The sequence below is a fragment of the Manihot esculenta genome, chromosome 5, assembly GCF_001659605.2.
Source record: "Manihot esculenta cultivar AM560-2 chromosome 5, M.esculenta_v8, whole genome shotgun sequence".
Lineage (NCBI taxonomy): Eukaryota > Viridiplantae > Streptophyta > Magnoliopsida > Malpighiales > Euphorbiaceae > Manihot > Manihot esculenta.
In genome coordinates this window covers 10,486,824-10,502,629 of record NC_035165.2, presented here as the reverse complement: position 1 = coordinate 10,502,629, position 15,806 = coordinate 10,486,824, and the positions used below count along the sequence as shown (strand labels likewise).

The window sequence follows — 15,806 nt, the reverse complement described above, 5'->3', positions numbered from 1 at the left end:
TAAGCTGCCCTCAGCATGATATCTCAGACAAATCCCTCATTGAATACTTCTATGGAGATTTATTACCTTCGAAAAGGAGATTGATCGATGCAGCATGTAGGGGATCGATTGAAGACAAGACACCTCAGGCCATAAGGGACCTGATCTCCACTATGGATGCAGCCTCAAAGCAATATGGAGATCAAAGAGAACTGCCAAGGAGAGTTAACGAGGTAAGTACATCTTCCTTAGCTTCATAAATTTCTTATCTAACCTCTGCTGTCCATAGGCTTATTGTAGGACAGGCTCAGCAAGCTCATCAAATTCAGCAAGTAATGCCATGTGAAATCTGTGCCACTGTAGGACATCCCACTGACCTATGTCTTTCTCTTCAAGAAGAGGACCAGCAAGTCAATGCGGTTGGAGGGTTTAATGGCCAACAAAGATACGATCCCTACTCTAACACCTACAATCCAGGTTGGAGAGAGCATCCAAATTTCAGTTATGCTAGGAAAAATCAATATCAAAATTATCAATAAAGAAATTCTGCCCATGCAGCACCTCAAAAAACCAGTGTGCCCCTTTAGGAGATCGTAAAATCTTTAGCAAACATGGTGTAGAACCTAGAACAACAAATCAATCAAGTTGTCACCTCAGTAAGTAAGCTAGAATCACAAGGGAAATTACCTTCCCAAATGGAGATCAACCCAAAATAGAATGCTAGTGCCATTACCTTAAGAAGTGGGAAGGAGCTGCAGAGTGACAGACTGGAACATTGGTTTGCCAAACCCCTGGGCAAATCCTTGATAAAGAATTGCAGAGTAATGACCCTGAACCGTGATTTTTCAAAACCTCTAGGCAAACCACTGAAAAGCAAACAGCAGATACTGCACCAAGATAGCAGAAGGCAGAAAGATCACCAGACCAATTCAAGGTTCCACCTACATGTCCAAAAAGGCTAGAAAGATATAACAAAGAAAATGAAGAAAAAGAAAAACTTGAAACCTTTCATAAAGTGGAGATAAATATACCCTTGCTGGATGCTATAAAACAAATACCACAATATGCAAAGTTCTTGAAGGAGCTATGCACCAACTGCATAAAGCTTGCTGAACATGAGAAGGTAAGTGTATGAGAGTGTGTCTCGACTGTTATTCATAGGAAACTTCTAGCCAAGTGCAAAGACCATAGGATGTTTACTGTTTCATGGAAGATAGGTAATGTAGGAATAAAGAAAGCCATGTGTGACCTCGGAGCATCGATCAATGTTATGCCTCTATCCATCTGTGATTCCTTAGATGCAGGCACATTGAAAAACACCAGCATTATTATTCAGCTGGCTGACAGGTCTATTGTTTATTCCAAAGGCATCCTAGAAGACGTCTTAGTGTAGGTGGACCAGCTGATCTTTCCAACAGATTTTTATGTAATTGACATAGAGGAGGACAAGTGTAACAGCCCGGAAACCGAACTGCTACCGGCACTAGGATCCAGATCGACTTAAGGTCGCCGGGACCCGTAGTAAGCCTGCTATACTGTCTGTGTACCTGTGAAATCCCATACATGATCATACATTTTCTGTTAAAACATTTCAACTTTTCTTTTCTCCAGGGCTTAACCTGTGCATGCACTATATCTCTGCTATTTTATCCCCACTCAAGGCGGATATACTTATCATATTAAGCCTGGTTTTCTCATCAATATGAACAAGAAAAGAAACATACATAAATTGCTCATGTGTCTACAACAAGGGATTACAACACGTCTAAGTCAAGCACAAGTCTATATAGTGTACATTATCTCTTTACATATACATGTCCACACTAACTATTACAAACTATATATTCTTCCTGTACCCTGCTGACTTCCCTCTGAACTCGGAACCTGCACAACTGGAGTTAGGGGAGAGGGATGAGCTACTATAGCCCAGTGAGTAGAACAATAATAAAGAACAGGTGATAAAACATGCTCTCATGAAAGGTATCACATCACAAGGAATCACATCATCTCAGCATGGACGGATCAACACTCCCTCTATCTGGGTACTGCATCTCATCTGGGGTACCGAAGTACCATGTGCCTGGTCCCCTTAGGGCTGTTCCAGGTCTTTGTGCCTGGTCCCCTTAGGGCTGTTCCAGGTCTTTCCTTCGAGGGCTATTGAATCCTTACTATGTCCATACAGTCATAGAAACCATGTACAAGGAGCAATGCCAAGTACAAGGATAAATGCAATGCATCATATTCGTGTACACTAATGCACTCACCCTATAGCATATTCATGATGCATGAAGCATGATAAAATATTCATTTCTCATATTCAAACATTAAGTTCAGTTCCACTCACCTCGGGTTGACTCTGAACTGACTCTGCAGGTTCTGAAACTGGACTCACTGCTGACCTCCCTGATTCCTCTGGTCCGTACCTACACAGGTGGACTCAAATGAGGGACCAAACTCACTCAAGAACATTTCTAAGAAACTCCCCAAAAACCCTCTACAAACTCCCCAAACAATCACATAAAACATGCAAAAGAAAGCTGGACAGGGCACTTTCGGCGGCAGGTTCGGCGGCCGAAACCCCTCTCCAGAGACGAAACTCATGCATGTTCGGCGGCACCTTCGGCAGCCGAAAGTCTCGTCCAGAGACGAAACTCAACCTTCGGCGGCACTTTCGGCGGCCGAACCTTGCCTCCAGAGATGAAAGTCCCAAGTTTCGGGGGCAAGCTTTGGCAGCCGAAACTGCCTCCACAAGGGGTTCGGCGGCCGAACCTTCCTTCGGCGGCCGAACCTGGTTTTGCCCATTGGGCAGAACCCTGCTCTGTTTCATGCAAAACTTACCCAAAACGTACCCAACATGCATCTCAACTACTCCCAACTAGCACATACCAGAAAACATGCACAAAGAGGTCCAAAACTAGCCTAAAACCTCACAAAAACACATCAAACAACACTGAACATGCTTGAACATATACATCTCCCAAAAACCTCACCTAAACCTAATCATGCATACTACCCATCAAACTTTCATAAAACCTTTAAAAATCAGCAAAGAAGTTCAGGATCCACCCTTACCTCCTGAAGAACTTGAGGATGAGTGATCCTAACGTGGAGATATGAAGAAAACCTCTTCCAAAGCTCCAAACTTCCAAACTTGCTAGTTTTGCTCAAAACCTTCAAAACACACCAAAACTCTTAAAACCCTTGAAAGATTTGGTGAAAAACATGGAAAACATGAAAGTCAACTTGGGAGAGGCTTGAACTCACCTCTGGCTGCAAGTGGAGGAGAAATATCCTCCTTCCACCGACCTTTGGCCCTTAAATAGGTGGCTGGCCAGACCACCTTCGGCAGCCAAACGTGAATCCAAAACCATGCAATGTTCGGCGGCCGAAAGTGACCTTCGGCGGCCGAACCTTTGCATTTTCCCTTATTGCTTTTCTTTCAAAACTCATTTCCTTTCACACTTAAAAACATTCAAAACTCTTTAAAACACATCGGAAAACATATGCCTGACCCTTCTCGAGGGTTCCGACACCTGAGATTCCACCAGACGACAGGACTTCCGAGGCCGGACTCGAGCCGGGTATTACAACAAGGGCAATGCGACATCGGACATGTTACTCTGAAGACCTTTTCTGAGCATGGCCAGAACAAAGATAGATGCGCTCGATGGAGCATTGAGTATGGAATTTGAAGGGGAAGTAATTAAGTTTAATGTTTATGATGCAATAAAATTCCCTAATGATGTATCTCCTGTATATGGTTTAGATGTTATTGATTCCTTAAGTCAAGAAATCTTTGAAATAAATCAAGATGACTTACTAAACACTGATCTATACAGGAACACCAACCAAGAGAGTGACGAAGACATGATAAGCATGAACGAGATAAAAATGAGGGAGACAGCATGCAACCTGGAGGTTACACAGGATCAAGTTCAGACTGATTTGCCCAGAACTGATTTATCCAAATCAACAGACAGATAGCAACCATCAGTCTGGATAGTCCCAGAACTAGAACTGAAGCCTCTACCAAGGCATCTGAAGTACGTATACTTGAGGACAGAAAAGACACTACCTGTTATAGTGTCAAACCAGCTAAGTCACCATGAAGAAGAATGCCTCATACAAGTGTTGAGAAAATACAAGAAAGCTATAGGTTGGACCATAAAAGACATAAAAGGCATCTCCCCATCAACATGTATGCACAAAATTCTTATGGAAGAGGACCGCAAACTTGTCAATGATGCTCAAAAGAGGTTAAACCCTCATATGATGGAGGTTGTCAAGAAAGAAATAGTCAAGCTTCTAGATGCTGGAGTCATCCACCCAATCTCTGACAACTAGTGGGTAAGTCATGTCCATGTAGTTCCAAAGAAGACTAGAATCATTATTGTTCAAAATTCTAAAGGAGAACTTGTACCCACTTGTGTGCAAAATGGACGGAGATTATGTATGGACTACAGAAAGCTTAATGTAGCCACGAGGAAAGACCACTTTCCTTTGCCTTTCATTGACCAGATGCTTAAAAGACTTATGGGCAAATCACATTACTCCTGTCTAGATGGGTATTCAGGATTCTACCAAATTCCAGTGGCTCCAAAAGACCAAGGAAAGACAATATTCACTTGCCCTTTTGGTACTCATGCATTTAGAAGAATGCCATTCGGCCTATGTAATGCACCAGCCACATTTCAACACTACATGATGAGCATATTTTCTGACTATGTGGAGAAAATCATTGAAGTCTTTATGGACGACTTTACTATGTACGACAATTCTTTTGATGAATGCCTTGCTAATTTGAAAAAGATCCTTGAAAGGTGCTTGGAATCCAATCTGGTTTTAAACTATGAAAAGTGTCACTTCATGGTTAACCGAGGTTTGATTTTGGGCCACGTTATATCTGCCAAAGGAATTGAAGTGGACAAAGCCAAAGTTGATATAATAAAGAATTTGCCCTATTCCACAAACATAAGGGAGATTCGCTCTTTTCTTGGCCACAAAGGATTCTATCGAAGATTCATCAAGGATTTCTCCAAGATTACACAATGGTTATGCATATTACTCCAACAGAAAGTAATGTTTAATTATGATGAAGATTGTAAAATAACCTTTGATTTGATCAAGAAAATGCTAGTGACAGCTCCCATCATCCAAGCACCTAATTGGAATTTGCCCTTTGAGATAATGTGTGATGCCAACAACTATGCTGTGGGGGCAGTGTTGGGAGAGTGGGTTGGTAATATTCCTCATGTTATCCATTATGCTTCCCGTACCTTAGATGTTTCACAATCCAATTATTCAACAACAGAAAAAGAACTCCTAGATGTGGTGTTTGCACTGGAGAAGTTTCATTCATACCTTCTTGACACAAAAGTAATAATTTATTTAGATCATGCAATATCGCGGTATTTGATCAAGAAAAAGGAGGCCAATTCGAGACTCATCCGCTGGATATTAGTCTTACAAGAGTTTGATCTAGAGATCCAAGACAAAAAGGGGAAAGGAAACCTTGTGGTTGATCACCAAAGCTATCTTCCTACAGATCCGGAGCCATGTCCAATGAATGAAGCCTTCTTCGATGAACAATTGTTTGCTATACAATCTATCTCACCATGGTATGCTGACATAGTTAATTACCTGGTTACTAGTGATATGCCCCTTGATTCAAACACGTGAATGAAAAAGTTAAGAGCAATGCAAAGTACTACGTCTAGGATGAGCATTACCTATGGAAGCACTATTCTGAACAAGTAATCAGGAGATGCATCCCAGATCAAGAAATAGCTTCAGTCTTAACCTTCTGCCATTCACATGGTTGTGGGGGACACTTTGGTCCATGCAAGACAGTCCAGAAAATCTTGGAGTGTGGTTTATTTTGGCCTAACATCTTTCGTGATGCTCATTTGTTTTGCAAGTCATGTACCAGGTGCCAACAACCTGGAAATCTAAGCAGCTGAAACGAATAAAATTATTTTTGTATCGATGATCAATTCTCAAACTAAAACGAATCCTACACTTTAGTTAGAGCTTGCTTTCATTGATTTATTCTTCTTTTAATTATCGCCTTCTTCAAATTGCTTTAATCTTTATTTTAATCCATCATCAAAATTCCCCCTTATTTTATTTTCATTTGTTTTCCTAGTCATTTTTTGGAAAGTCTTAGTGTCAATTTCTTGTGAATTCGATCCTATTATCATTATATGAAATTCATATTTGTTGTTATTTAATAGGTTATTTTTTGTGATTTCGATACCTATCATAAGGTAAGGGAGTTTGTTTGATTATTGGTGTCCGATCTTTGATGTCATTATCTCAAGATGAGATTATTATTTGCAACCTTAATGTTCTCGTCTTATCATTATATCTCTCCACTCTCCATATTATTTATAACTTATCCATCGGTTATGAAAACAAATTACTTTTTCAAATATAAGAAAGTTCCATTAGAAAAGTGCTAAAACCCATTACATTAAGTTCAAAGATAAAAGGATTAAAATATACAAGGTGCAGACCCATAAAAGAAACCTAACCAAGACCAAGCCCAAACTATTCTTAACAAAAGGCTCAAAGCCCAAACAAACAAGTCTTAATAGAGCTAACCCTAAAAAGATGGTTAACTTGAAAAGGATGGAGGATTCGGTAAGTCAACAGCTTTTGTTGTATGGTCGTGATCTTCATGGAAACGACAGTACTTGGTTTTGTCTCGTTTTTCTGCTTTATCGGGATTGAGCTTGGGTGACCACCTGATTTCTTTATCATTTTTTCTGATCCACATTAAAATACGATCCCGTGAGTCACTTAATGGAGTATGATTCTTATACTTACTTTGATCATACCTTCTTCATGAGATGAGATGACTCTGTGATCTCCTCCACGTCCTTTCCTCTCGGGCTTTTGATTTTGCTTTTGATTCGCCCTCTCATCTTCTTTTAATGCTTGAACTTTGTTATTCAACTTGATACACTTTTGAGCTTTGTCTATTAACTGTTGATGCGTTGTGGCCAGGTTTTTGATCAAGGAATCCAAGAATTTAACATTTCGCGTTCCTTTCTTCAATACTTCACATGCTATCTCGTGATTTAGCTCTTCCACCTGTATGGCATCAGTATTGAATCGTGAGATAAAATTTCTTAAAGACTTGCCCTCTTGCTGGATCTCCGCAAATCAGATGAAAGTTTTTTAGGAGGTATATACATGATAAATCTAGATTTAAATAACATACCAAACTGCGTAAAGTTTTGGATCAAACTTGGACTCAGATGTTGGTACTATTTCTAAATCAAACCTGAGAGTATCGATGAGAACACTCGGCGTAACACAAATTCGTTAATATTTAAAAGCTGCATGGTTGTCCTGAAGATTTTCAGGTGGCTTCTGGAATCTGTGTCCTATCATATCTCTTCCAAAAGAGGCAATCTAAGCCGAAGTCTTCCTCCTGTTTCTTTTGGTATATTTGCACGGTCCGTACTAACTTCCAATCAATGCTTTTCGGAGTTTCGTCTGGCTTATTTTCAGACTCGACCTTTCCTTTAGGCCCGTCTCTTATCTGCTTCCGTCTGAGCCCTTGGGCTATTTATAAAGGCTTCCTCCCCTCTTGCGAGAGCTATGTGTGATGCCTCCTCTCCGGTCTTGTATTGTCCAAAAGTAAACTGCAATTTTTAGATGTACTGGAATATCTGCTCATTATTTAAATTATTGAGGTCTGTTTCATTGACTATTGGGAGTGTATTTTGCCCATTATATGGAGTGGAAGAAATAATGACACCCTCGTGAGAGGCGATATTAGTAGTAACTCGTGAATTTCCAGCCGTTCTGAAAATGAAAGGAGAGATATATTATTTTATGAGAAAAAGAGTGGGAGACCGGTCATAATCCAAATTAATGGTAGATTCAAAGGATCTCCCGACGACGAAACCAAATGTTATTGTAGAGATTAAATTGATGACGTTGTCAGAATAAAGCTGCACTGTGATTAGTTGGAACCTGCAAAGAAGAGCATGTGAAGTAGATATAAAAGTTTTCATACCTCTCATTTTCTTACTTACCCTTTATTCATCTCTAACTAAACATAGTGTAAAATCTATAAAGGCCACAAAAATATACAGAAAATTTAAGGCTAATACAATCAACATAATTAAACTACAACTTAACTAAAGGCCTTTAGAGCTCAACAGAAAAATAATTCAATATCTCCCAAAACCTTAAAGATCCAATTTGCTAGTCCAACTCTTTGATCTAATAGCAAACAATAAAAATAACGTCGCTTGTTATCGTAGTTCAATCACTATCGAGAACAAATACTAGTGAATGAAACTAGTAAAAATCTCTCTATATTTGTTAGAGAGAGAAAATAAATATATACAGAATATATCCATGTATACATACGTGCATTTAATAAATTAACTAGGTGGTTAAACATATTTTTAACATCAGTTGGGAGATGGTTCTTGCCTCTTGCTAACCATCCAAAACGCGTCGTTTTGCTCCTTATCGCGATAGTCAGACAGAAGGCGAAAAAATAAAAAATAAAAAAATCCACCGACGAATGGAAGTAGGCAGGCTTCCATATGCGCGTTTGATGAAAATGAAAAAGTAATAAAGAAATACTAAATACAAGTTCACTTGGATCCGAGCTTCCAACAGATGGCGCGTCTATGGAATTCGTTCTTCCTCATTCTAATTCTCTCTCTGCTACTGAACCTCGCCTTCTCCAAAACCCTCAAACGCGACGGTAGTTCTCCAGATCTCTCTCTCCCTTTCGTCTTGCTATTGCCATCAATGTAGAGATTCCTCTATCAATTCAATTGATTTCTGCTTTCTTTTTCCTCAGTCAAGGCTTTGAATGAGGTTAAGGCATCGCTTGGATGGAGAGTGGTCTACGCTTGGGTCGGTGACGATCCTTGCGGTGATGGTGATCTGCCCCCTTGGTCCGGTGTCACTTGCTCCATTCAAGGAGATTATAGAGTTGTCACTGAATTGTAAGTTACACACTTCAAAATTTTTTCAGTTGTTTCTTTTCTAGGACAATGGGAGACTGAAATTGATGTTTACTGTTTCAGGGAAGTTTATGCTGTGTCAATTGTTGGGCCGTTTCCTACTGCTGTTACCAATCTGTTGGATCTCACTAGGCTGTATGAGTTTCTTCTTTTTTCTTTTTCGTCCTCCTTTAAATTATTGTCTCTTTTTTTTTTCTTCAATTAATATTATGTGAATTTTTCTATCTAACAGGGATCTGCATAATAACAAACTTACAGGGCCTATTCCTCCTCAAATTGGGCGCTTGAAGCGTCTTAAGATACTGTATACCCCTTTTGCTTCCTTTTGTACTAGGATTTTTTTGTGCATAATTTTTCAGCTTTTTAATAATTTGATTTAGGTGTTGCCAAGTTTTATAGTCGACTCCATTCTTTTCTCTTTCTGTTTTTCCCGTTTGTTAGTAATTTGAGGTGGAATAAACTACAAGATGTTATCCCTCCTGAAATTGGGGAACTCAAGAGTCTAACCCATCTGTGAGTAAATTTGATTTTCTCTGGCTATGATTTGATATTAGTACTGCTTCTGTTTTCATAAAATTTTTGTCTGGCTAAAGTTGAAGAGGCAAAGTTTTGTAGATACCTGAGCTTTAATAATTTCAAAGGTGAAATACCAAAGGAGCTAGCTAATCTTCCCGAGCTCCGGTATCTTTATCTACATGAGAATCGCTTCTCTGGACGAATTCCTGCAGAGCTAGGGACTTTGCAACATCTTCGGCACTTGTAACATTCTATATTCTAACTTTGAATTATGTGTAGTAATGGTTAGCATTATAATTTTAGGGTGTCTCATTATCAAACTATTGTGTAGGGATGTTGGCAGCAACCATTTGGTGGGTACCATAAGAGAATTAATACGTTTTGAGGGTTGCTTTCCTGCACTTCGCAACCTGTAAGTTCATTTGATCCGCCAAATTTACAATTATTTTAGTGATATCATCTGCTGAATGAACAAGATACTAATTCTAGCAACTCCACTCTGACCATGATATGTAGTTACCTAAATAATAATTACCTCACCGGAGGAGTCCCTGCACAACTTGCAAACTTGAGCAATTTAGAAATATTGTAAGTTCTGTTCATTTTCATCTTCATTATTATTGTTTCCCACGTTTTCTTATTTAGTTTTTGTCTTCATTGGATGGTAGTGCTTTTCTTTGCTTTATTTTTTAAAAAATAACATAATGTGTGAAGGTTGCACTAAAGAATTGACTTCTAGATAGATTTCCATTACTTTTTACAATGAGGGTCGTGTAATTGATTGCTTTATTGGTTACAGGCATCTATCATATAATAAGATGTCTGGAATAATACCTGCTGCACTCGCTCACATTCCTAGATTGACTCACTTGTAAGTTTCTTTTATTGCTTCTCCCTTCTTCCCTTTTCTTTGGTTGGTTGGTTGGTTTGTGGGTGTAGGTTTGGGTTTCGTCCTGGAGCAATTTTATATTACTGTGCATCAACTTACTAGATTGACTGTTTCTTTGACTGGCAAATAAATTTTGGGAAGGAAAAAAAGGCAGAATCTCATAAAACAAAATCTCTTGTTTCCATAATTTTTTTCCAAAGTATTTATGGTAAGCCTCTTTTTCCATGAGTTTGGATACTCGATAGTGGGTTAATGTCTGCTAGGATATTTTGCACAACTCACATCATCAAAACTTGATGAGTGCCTGCCCTGGGTTCTGAGTTTAGATACACCCAGGAGTATTTATGATAAGCCTCTTCCCATGAGTTTGGATACTCGATAATGGGTTACCGGCAGATATTAGGATATTTTGCACAAGTCCACATCATAAAATGTTGATGAGTGCCTGACCTGGGTTCTGAGGAGACTCTAGAGATCATCTTGCTCTTGATATTCAAATGAATTGTTGCTTGTTTATATGACCTTATCATGCTGTCTTTTAAAATTATAGATAATATCTAGTCTACAATTTCTAGACCCTTTGTTTTCCTTTTATTAGCATATGTATCTGGTCTTGCTTGTACGTGGTTATAAAAATGTCTATGCTGTTTTCAGCAACACAAAAGCTACTTTCCTTGCTAAAGAGTTGATTGATTGTTCACTCCTCCTTGCGCCCTTTAAGTTTGGAAAATATGAGAATACACATCTCAGTTTATGTTTGCTCACTGTTGAATATCTTTATGTTTTACTGCACAGAATTTTGTTTCTTTTTGTATGTTATTAAGCTAGCCTTGATTGTATTTCAGATACTTGGATCACAATCAATTTTCAGGGAGAATTCCTGACGCCTTCTACAAACATCCATACTTGAAGGAAATGTGAGTTTCTTTCGCTCAAGGCCTGTGAACTCAACCATTCTGAAATTTCTCAGTGCTGTGATTTGATAATGATTTAATTGCTGTGGGCAGGTACATAGAAGGAAATGCATTTAAGCCAGGTGTAAACCCAATAGGTGTCCATAAAGTACTTGAAGTATCTGATGCAGATTTCTTAGTTTAGTAGACATCAGCCTATTCTTTAAGTGTCTGGATAGTTTGATCAAATTGGACATTACAAAGCTATATTTACGAGTTTGTGAATGAAAATGGGAAAAATTCAATAGCTCTCTGCACCAAGTTTTGCAAATCAATGAAAGTAGGTAAGCAAATTGTATGAATTAGCTGAGGGATAGCCTTTTACTATTACCTATGTTTGAAGTCTAAAAATGAAAGAATTCAATTGAATTAAATTTTATTTAACTGAAGTCCTTAAAGTTAATAGAGTTTTACCTTTTTTAATTAAGAAAATATAATCATTTTGAAAGGAATGAATCCACGTGTTTTTGAAATTTTAAAATGTTTTTGCTTTAAATACTTCACGGAAGTTGATTACAGGAAGTTAATGGAATGTTAATGGGAGTTGACAACGAAGGATTAAAAATCATAGAAAATATATATATATATTGAAAAATCCTACTTTACTTTCTCCTCAAGATTGTCTTAATGTCATTTACTAATTATTTTAAGATGTAAGTAAAAATTTATAAAGATTAAATGTTTAAATGATAATCTTAAATATGCTAAAATTTTTTTCAATTAAAGAGTGAAATTTAAGTTTTGTTTGTTTTAAATGTGTTCGTTTTTAATTGAGTTATTTTCAAGGCCTTATGTATATATATGTATATAAACCTCTTAAGCAATACGGAGATAATGGATTTTCTTTTGTATTTTCCTCCTATTAATTATTTTAATAACATTTTTATTTTGCATTTGTTTTCATAAAAAATTAAAAATGTTATTTTATTTATCCATTTCTTTTTAAGGATAAAATTTTACTTGTAGTTACTTAAATTTGAAATTTATTTTATTTTCATTATTTAAGTTTAATTTATTTCAATAAAAAAATTTTAAAAAGCATGAGAAAAAAAATCTTTTTAATAAATAAAAATCATTCAAAATGTATTTTTTAAAAAATAAAATAAAATTGAATTTTAATGCACATTATTCCAAATGGGATGTGAGACTTTTCTAACAAACAGACAAGTTTCCATAAAATTCTATAACCAAAGGCAATAATGTCCGGTTAAAGAAAATAAAGAAGTTTTTTTTTTTTAAAAGGAAAGTAGAGAAGTTAATTTAATTTCATTCATTATCTAAAAAAAATTTAATTTCATTCAGCGTTGAAAGACATTATTCACTTGATAGATCTAAACAACGAAACTCAAAACATAAGGAAAATATGCAACCTCCCAAATTGAAACAAAATTAGTGTATAAATAAAATTTCTTTCCATATAAACGCTACCTAAAAATAAAAGTTAAGAATTATTTTTCTACGAGGCTCGCTTAGAGATGATGAGGAGTCAGAGACCTACTCGTCCTGCTCATAAGAGATAGAAGCGGCTGATTTTTAAAAAAATTGCAGACTAACTCCTCAAAAAACAAGGAATGAAAAGAAAACTAGAGAGACTTTCACTCTCTATTCAAACTACTTAATGTCGATTTATCATATTATTTGTTAATATAGATTTTTTTTATATCAGAGTTAGGACACGTAAATATGAACTATAACTCGTAAATATTAAAAATAATTATTGTCTACCTCCCAAATTGAAATAAAACTAGTGTATAAATAAAATCTTTTTCCATATAAACGCTATCTAAAAATAAAAGCTAAAAATTATTTTTTTACGAGGCTCGCTTAGAGATGAGGAGCCAGAGACCTACTCATCCTGTTCATAAGAGATAGAAGCGGCTGATTTTTAAAAAAATTACAAACTAACTCCGCAAGAACTTGCGGAATGAGAAGAAAACTAGAGAGACTTCCACTCTCTATTCAAACTACTTAATGTCGATTTATCATATTATTTATTAATATAGATTTTTTTATAGAGTTAGGACACGTAAATATAAACTATAACTCGTAAACATTAAAAATAATTATTGTCTTGTCTCTATAGTTTATTTTAATTAATTAAAATACATGTAATTTTAAAATTATATCAAAATATTTTTATATTTTTCTTCCATCAACTAAAAAAATATTTGTTAATTTTTATCTATTTTTATCATTAAATTTATTCTATATAATTAAAATATTCATGTAATTTTAGAATTATATTAAAATATTTTTATATTTTTATTGTATTAACCAAGAAGGATACTTATTAGTTTTTATCCATTTTACCTTTAGATTATTCACAAATGAAAATTTTTAGATGTAAATTCAATTAAATCCTTATACTTTATTCAAATGCTATACAAGTCCAATTTATTATTATTTTTTTAATAATAAAATACTATTTTTGATATTAAAATATTATTTTTATTAATAGAATATTATTTTTATAATTTTTAAAATTATTTACTATTTCTATGTATTTTTTAAACATTTTTATGTTAATTAAAATAATAAGTTCAAATTAAAAAAAAATTTATTATTAAAAAGTATTATGTAAGAATTATTTGTCTCTTGAATAAAAGTATACGAGCTGAATTGATAAAAAAAAATAAAATTAAACTTAAATGACTCATGAACAAAAATTTAGAGGCTTAATTGCATTTATTAAATTTTTTTTTTAATTATTCTACTCATCAAATAAAATTCATCACCCACCTCTCTATATTCACTTGCATTCTTTTCTATAGAGATTTATAATTAATAATAGAGTATTAACGGTGTGTATAATCGTAATTTGATTGAAATGTGGCTGATTGACGAAATTAATGAGTAGCGGGTGAATTATATAATAGAATGTGAATTTAGATATAAATTTTTTTTTTAAAAAATTAGATAAAAATTAATAAAATGTATTTTTTAGTTAATAAATTAAAAATATAATAATATTTTAGTGTAATTTTAAAAATAAGGAACATTTTAGTTAGTCAAAACAAAGTATAAAAAGCATAATATTAAAATTATTTTCAATTTTAACTAATAAATTAATAGAAAAATTAAAAATTAACATATATATTTTTAATTGATGAAATAAAAATATAAAAATATTTTAATATAATTTTAAAACTGTAAAAATATTTTAATTAATTAAAATATATAAAAGAGGCAAAATAATAATTATATTTATTGTATATAATAATTTTAATAAAACTTTTTAGCGGTATATAAATTGAGATAAATTCACACGCACACATCTCAGTTGATTAAAGATCCGAAAATCAAACTCATGGAAGTATAAAAATATTTTAATAACAGTAATGTCATTTACCGTACGAATAAAATTAATAAACCTGCTAAAGATTCATATACTGTATTGAAGATTATTTATTAACAAAAATCTTTGGTATAATGAATTATTATGGATAAAATATTGATTGATAACAAATGGAGGAATTATTATCGGATTCTAAACATTTAAGAAATTCATAAATTTATTTTTATTTTAAATTAATCAATTAAAATATTTTTATAAAATTAAAATCTTTAATATTTTTATTAAAGAAGCCATTAACCAATTGGTTAATTCTTATAATTTTAACTATTTTACTATCTCTAATACTTTAGTTGTGAATATATTAAATTACTTTATTATTTTTAGCTATAAATGTATTGTTATATTTTATAATTTGCATAGTATTTTATTATATAAATACTCTTTATTTAAATATCATATAATTAAGAAGTAACTAAAATTTATATTAAATGATATATATACCTATAGTATTATTTTTATGCTTAATCATATGTATTTTGTATAATTAAAGATTAATTTTATATTTTTATTTTTCAATTAATAATTATATTTTAATTATTATGTCTTGACTCGTCTAAATAATTATGAGACGGAATGATATCATAAATATTATTTTAATACAAATTGAATTATAAATAATGGAGTGAGAATAAGTGAAATTAGAAGATATTTTTTTATTTTTTTAAATAAAATTAATTTTACAATTATGAATTAAAAATTAAAAGCTTTTTCATTAATAAATTTTACCATAAAAATATTAATTGTGAAAATTCAAATAATTAAGAACCTTTTTTTCTCACAAGCTATCTAATTACATTTATTCTTGAAATCTATAAAATAGCTTCACTTTCTACAGTTCAAGTTTAATATATATAAAAATACTCTCCATTTAATAATAATAAAATCTTATATTATATCGTTAAATATATCCTTCATTTATATTATATTATTTTATTTTATTATTCAATAATAATATATTATATTATATTAAATAAATGATTATTTTATTATTTAATTTTTATGATTAATGAGATGGACTAAATAGATTAATAGTATAAAAACGATAATAATTATTTAATATGTTTTTTTAAAATAAAAAATTAAATAATTAATTTTATTAAATTATAGCAAATAAA

At 33.6% G+C, this 15,806-nt stretch overlaps 1 protein-coding gene across 1 annotated transcript; it reads left to right on the top strand.

Annotated features, from left to right (window-relative positions):
- The first annotated feature begins 8,545 nt into the window (after positions 1–8,545).
- Positions 8,546–11,641, top strand: LOC110614672 (probable leucine-rich repeat receptor-like protein kinase At1g35710). The gene is made up of 11 exons (XM_021756282.1): positions 8,546–8,713; positions 8,813–8,960; positions 9,042–9,113; positions 9,211–9,282; positions 9,420–9,491; positions 9,594–9,737; positions 9,826–9,906; positions 10,011–10,082; positions 10,294–10,365; positions 11,229–11,300; positions 11,391–11,641. The coding sequence occupies exons 1-11, from the start codon at positions 8,626–8,628 to the stop codon at positions 11,479–11,481; spliced, it is 984 nt and encodes a 327-aa protein (XP_021611974.1). The 5' UTR covers positions 8,546–8,625; the 3' UTR covers positions 11,482–11,641.
- Positions 11,642–15,806: the final 4,165 nt, after the last annotated feature.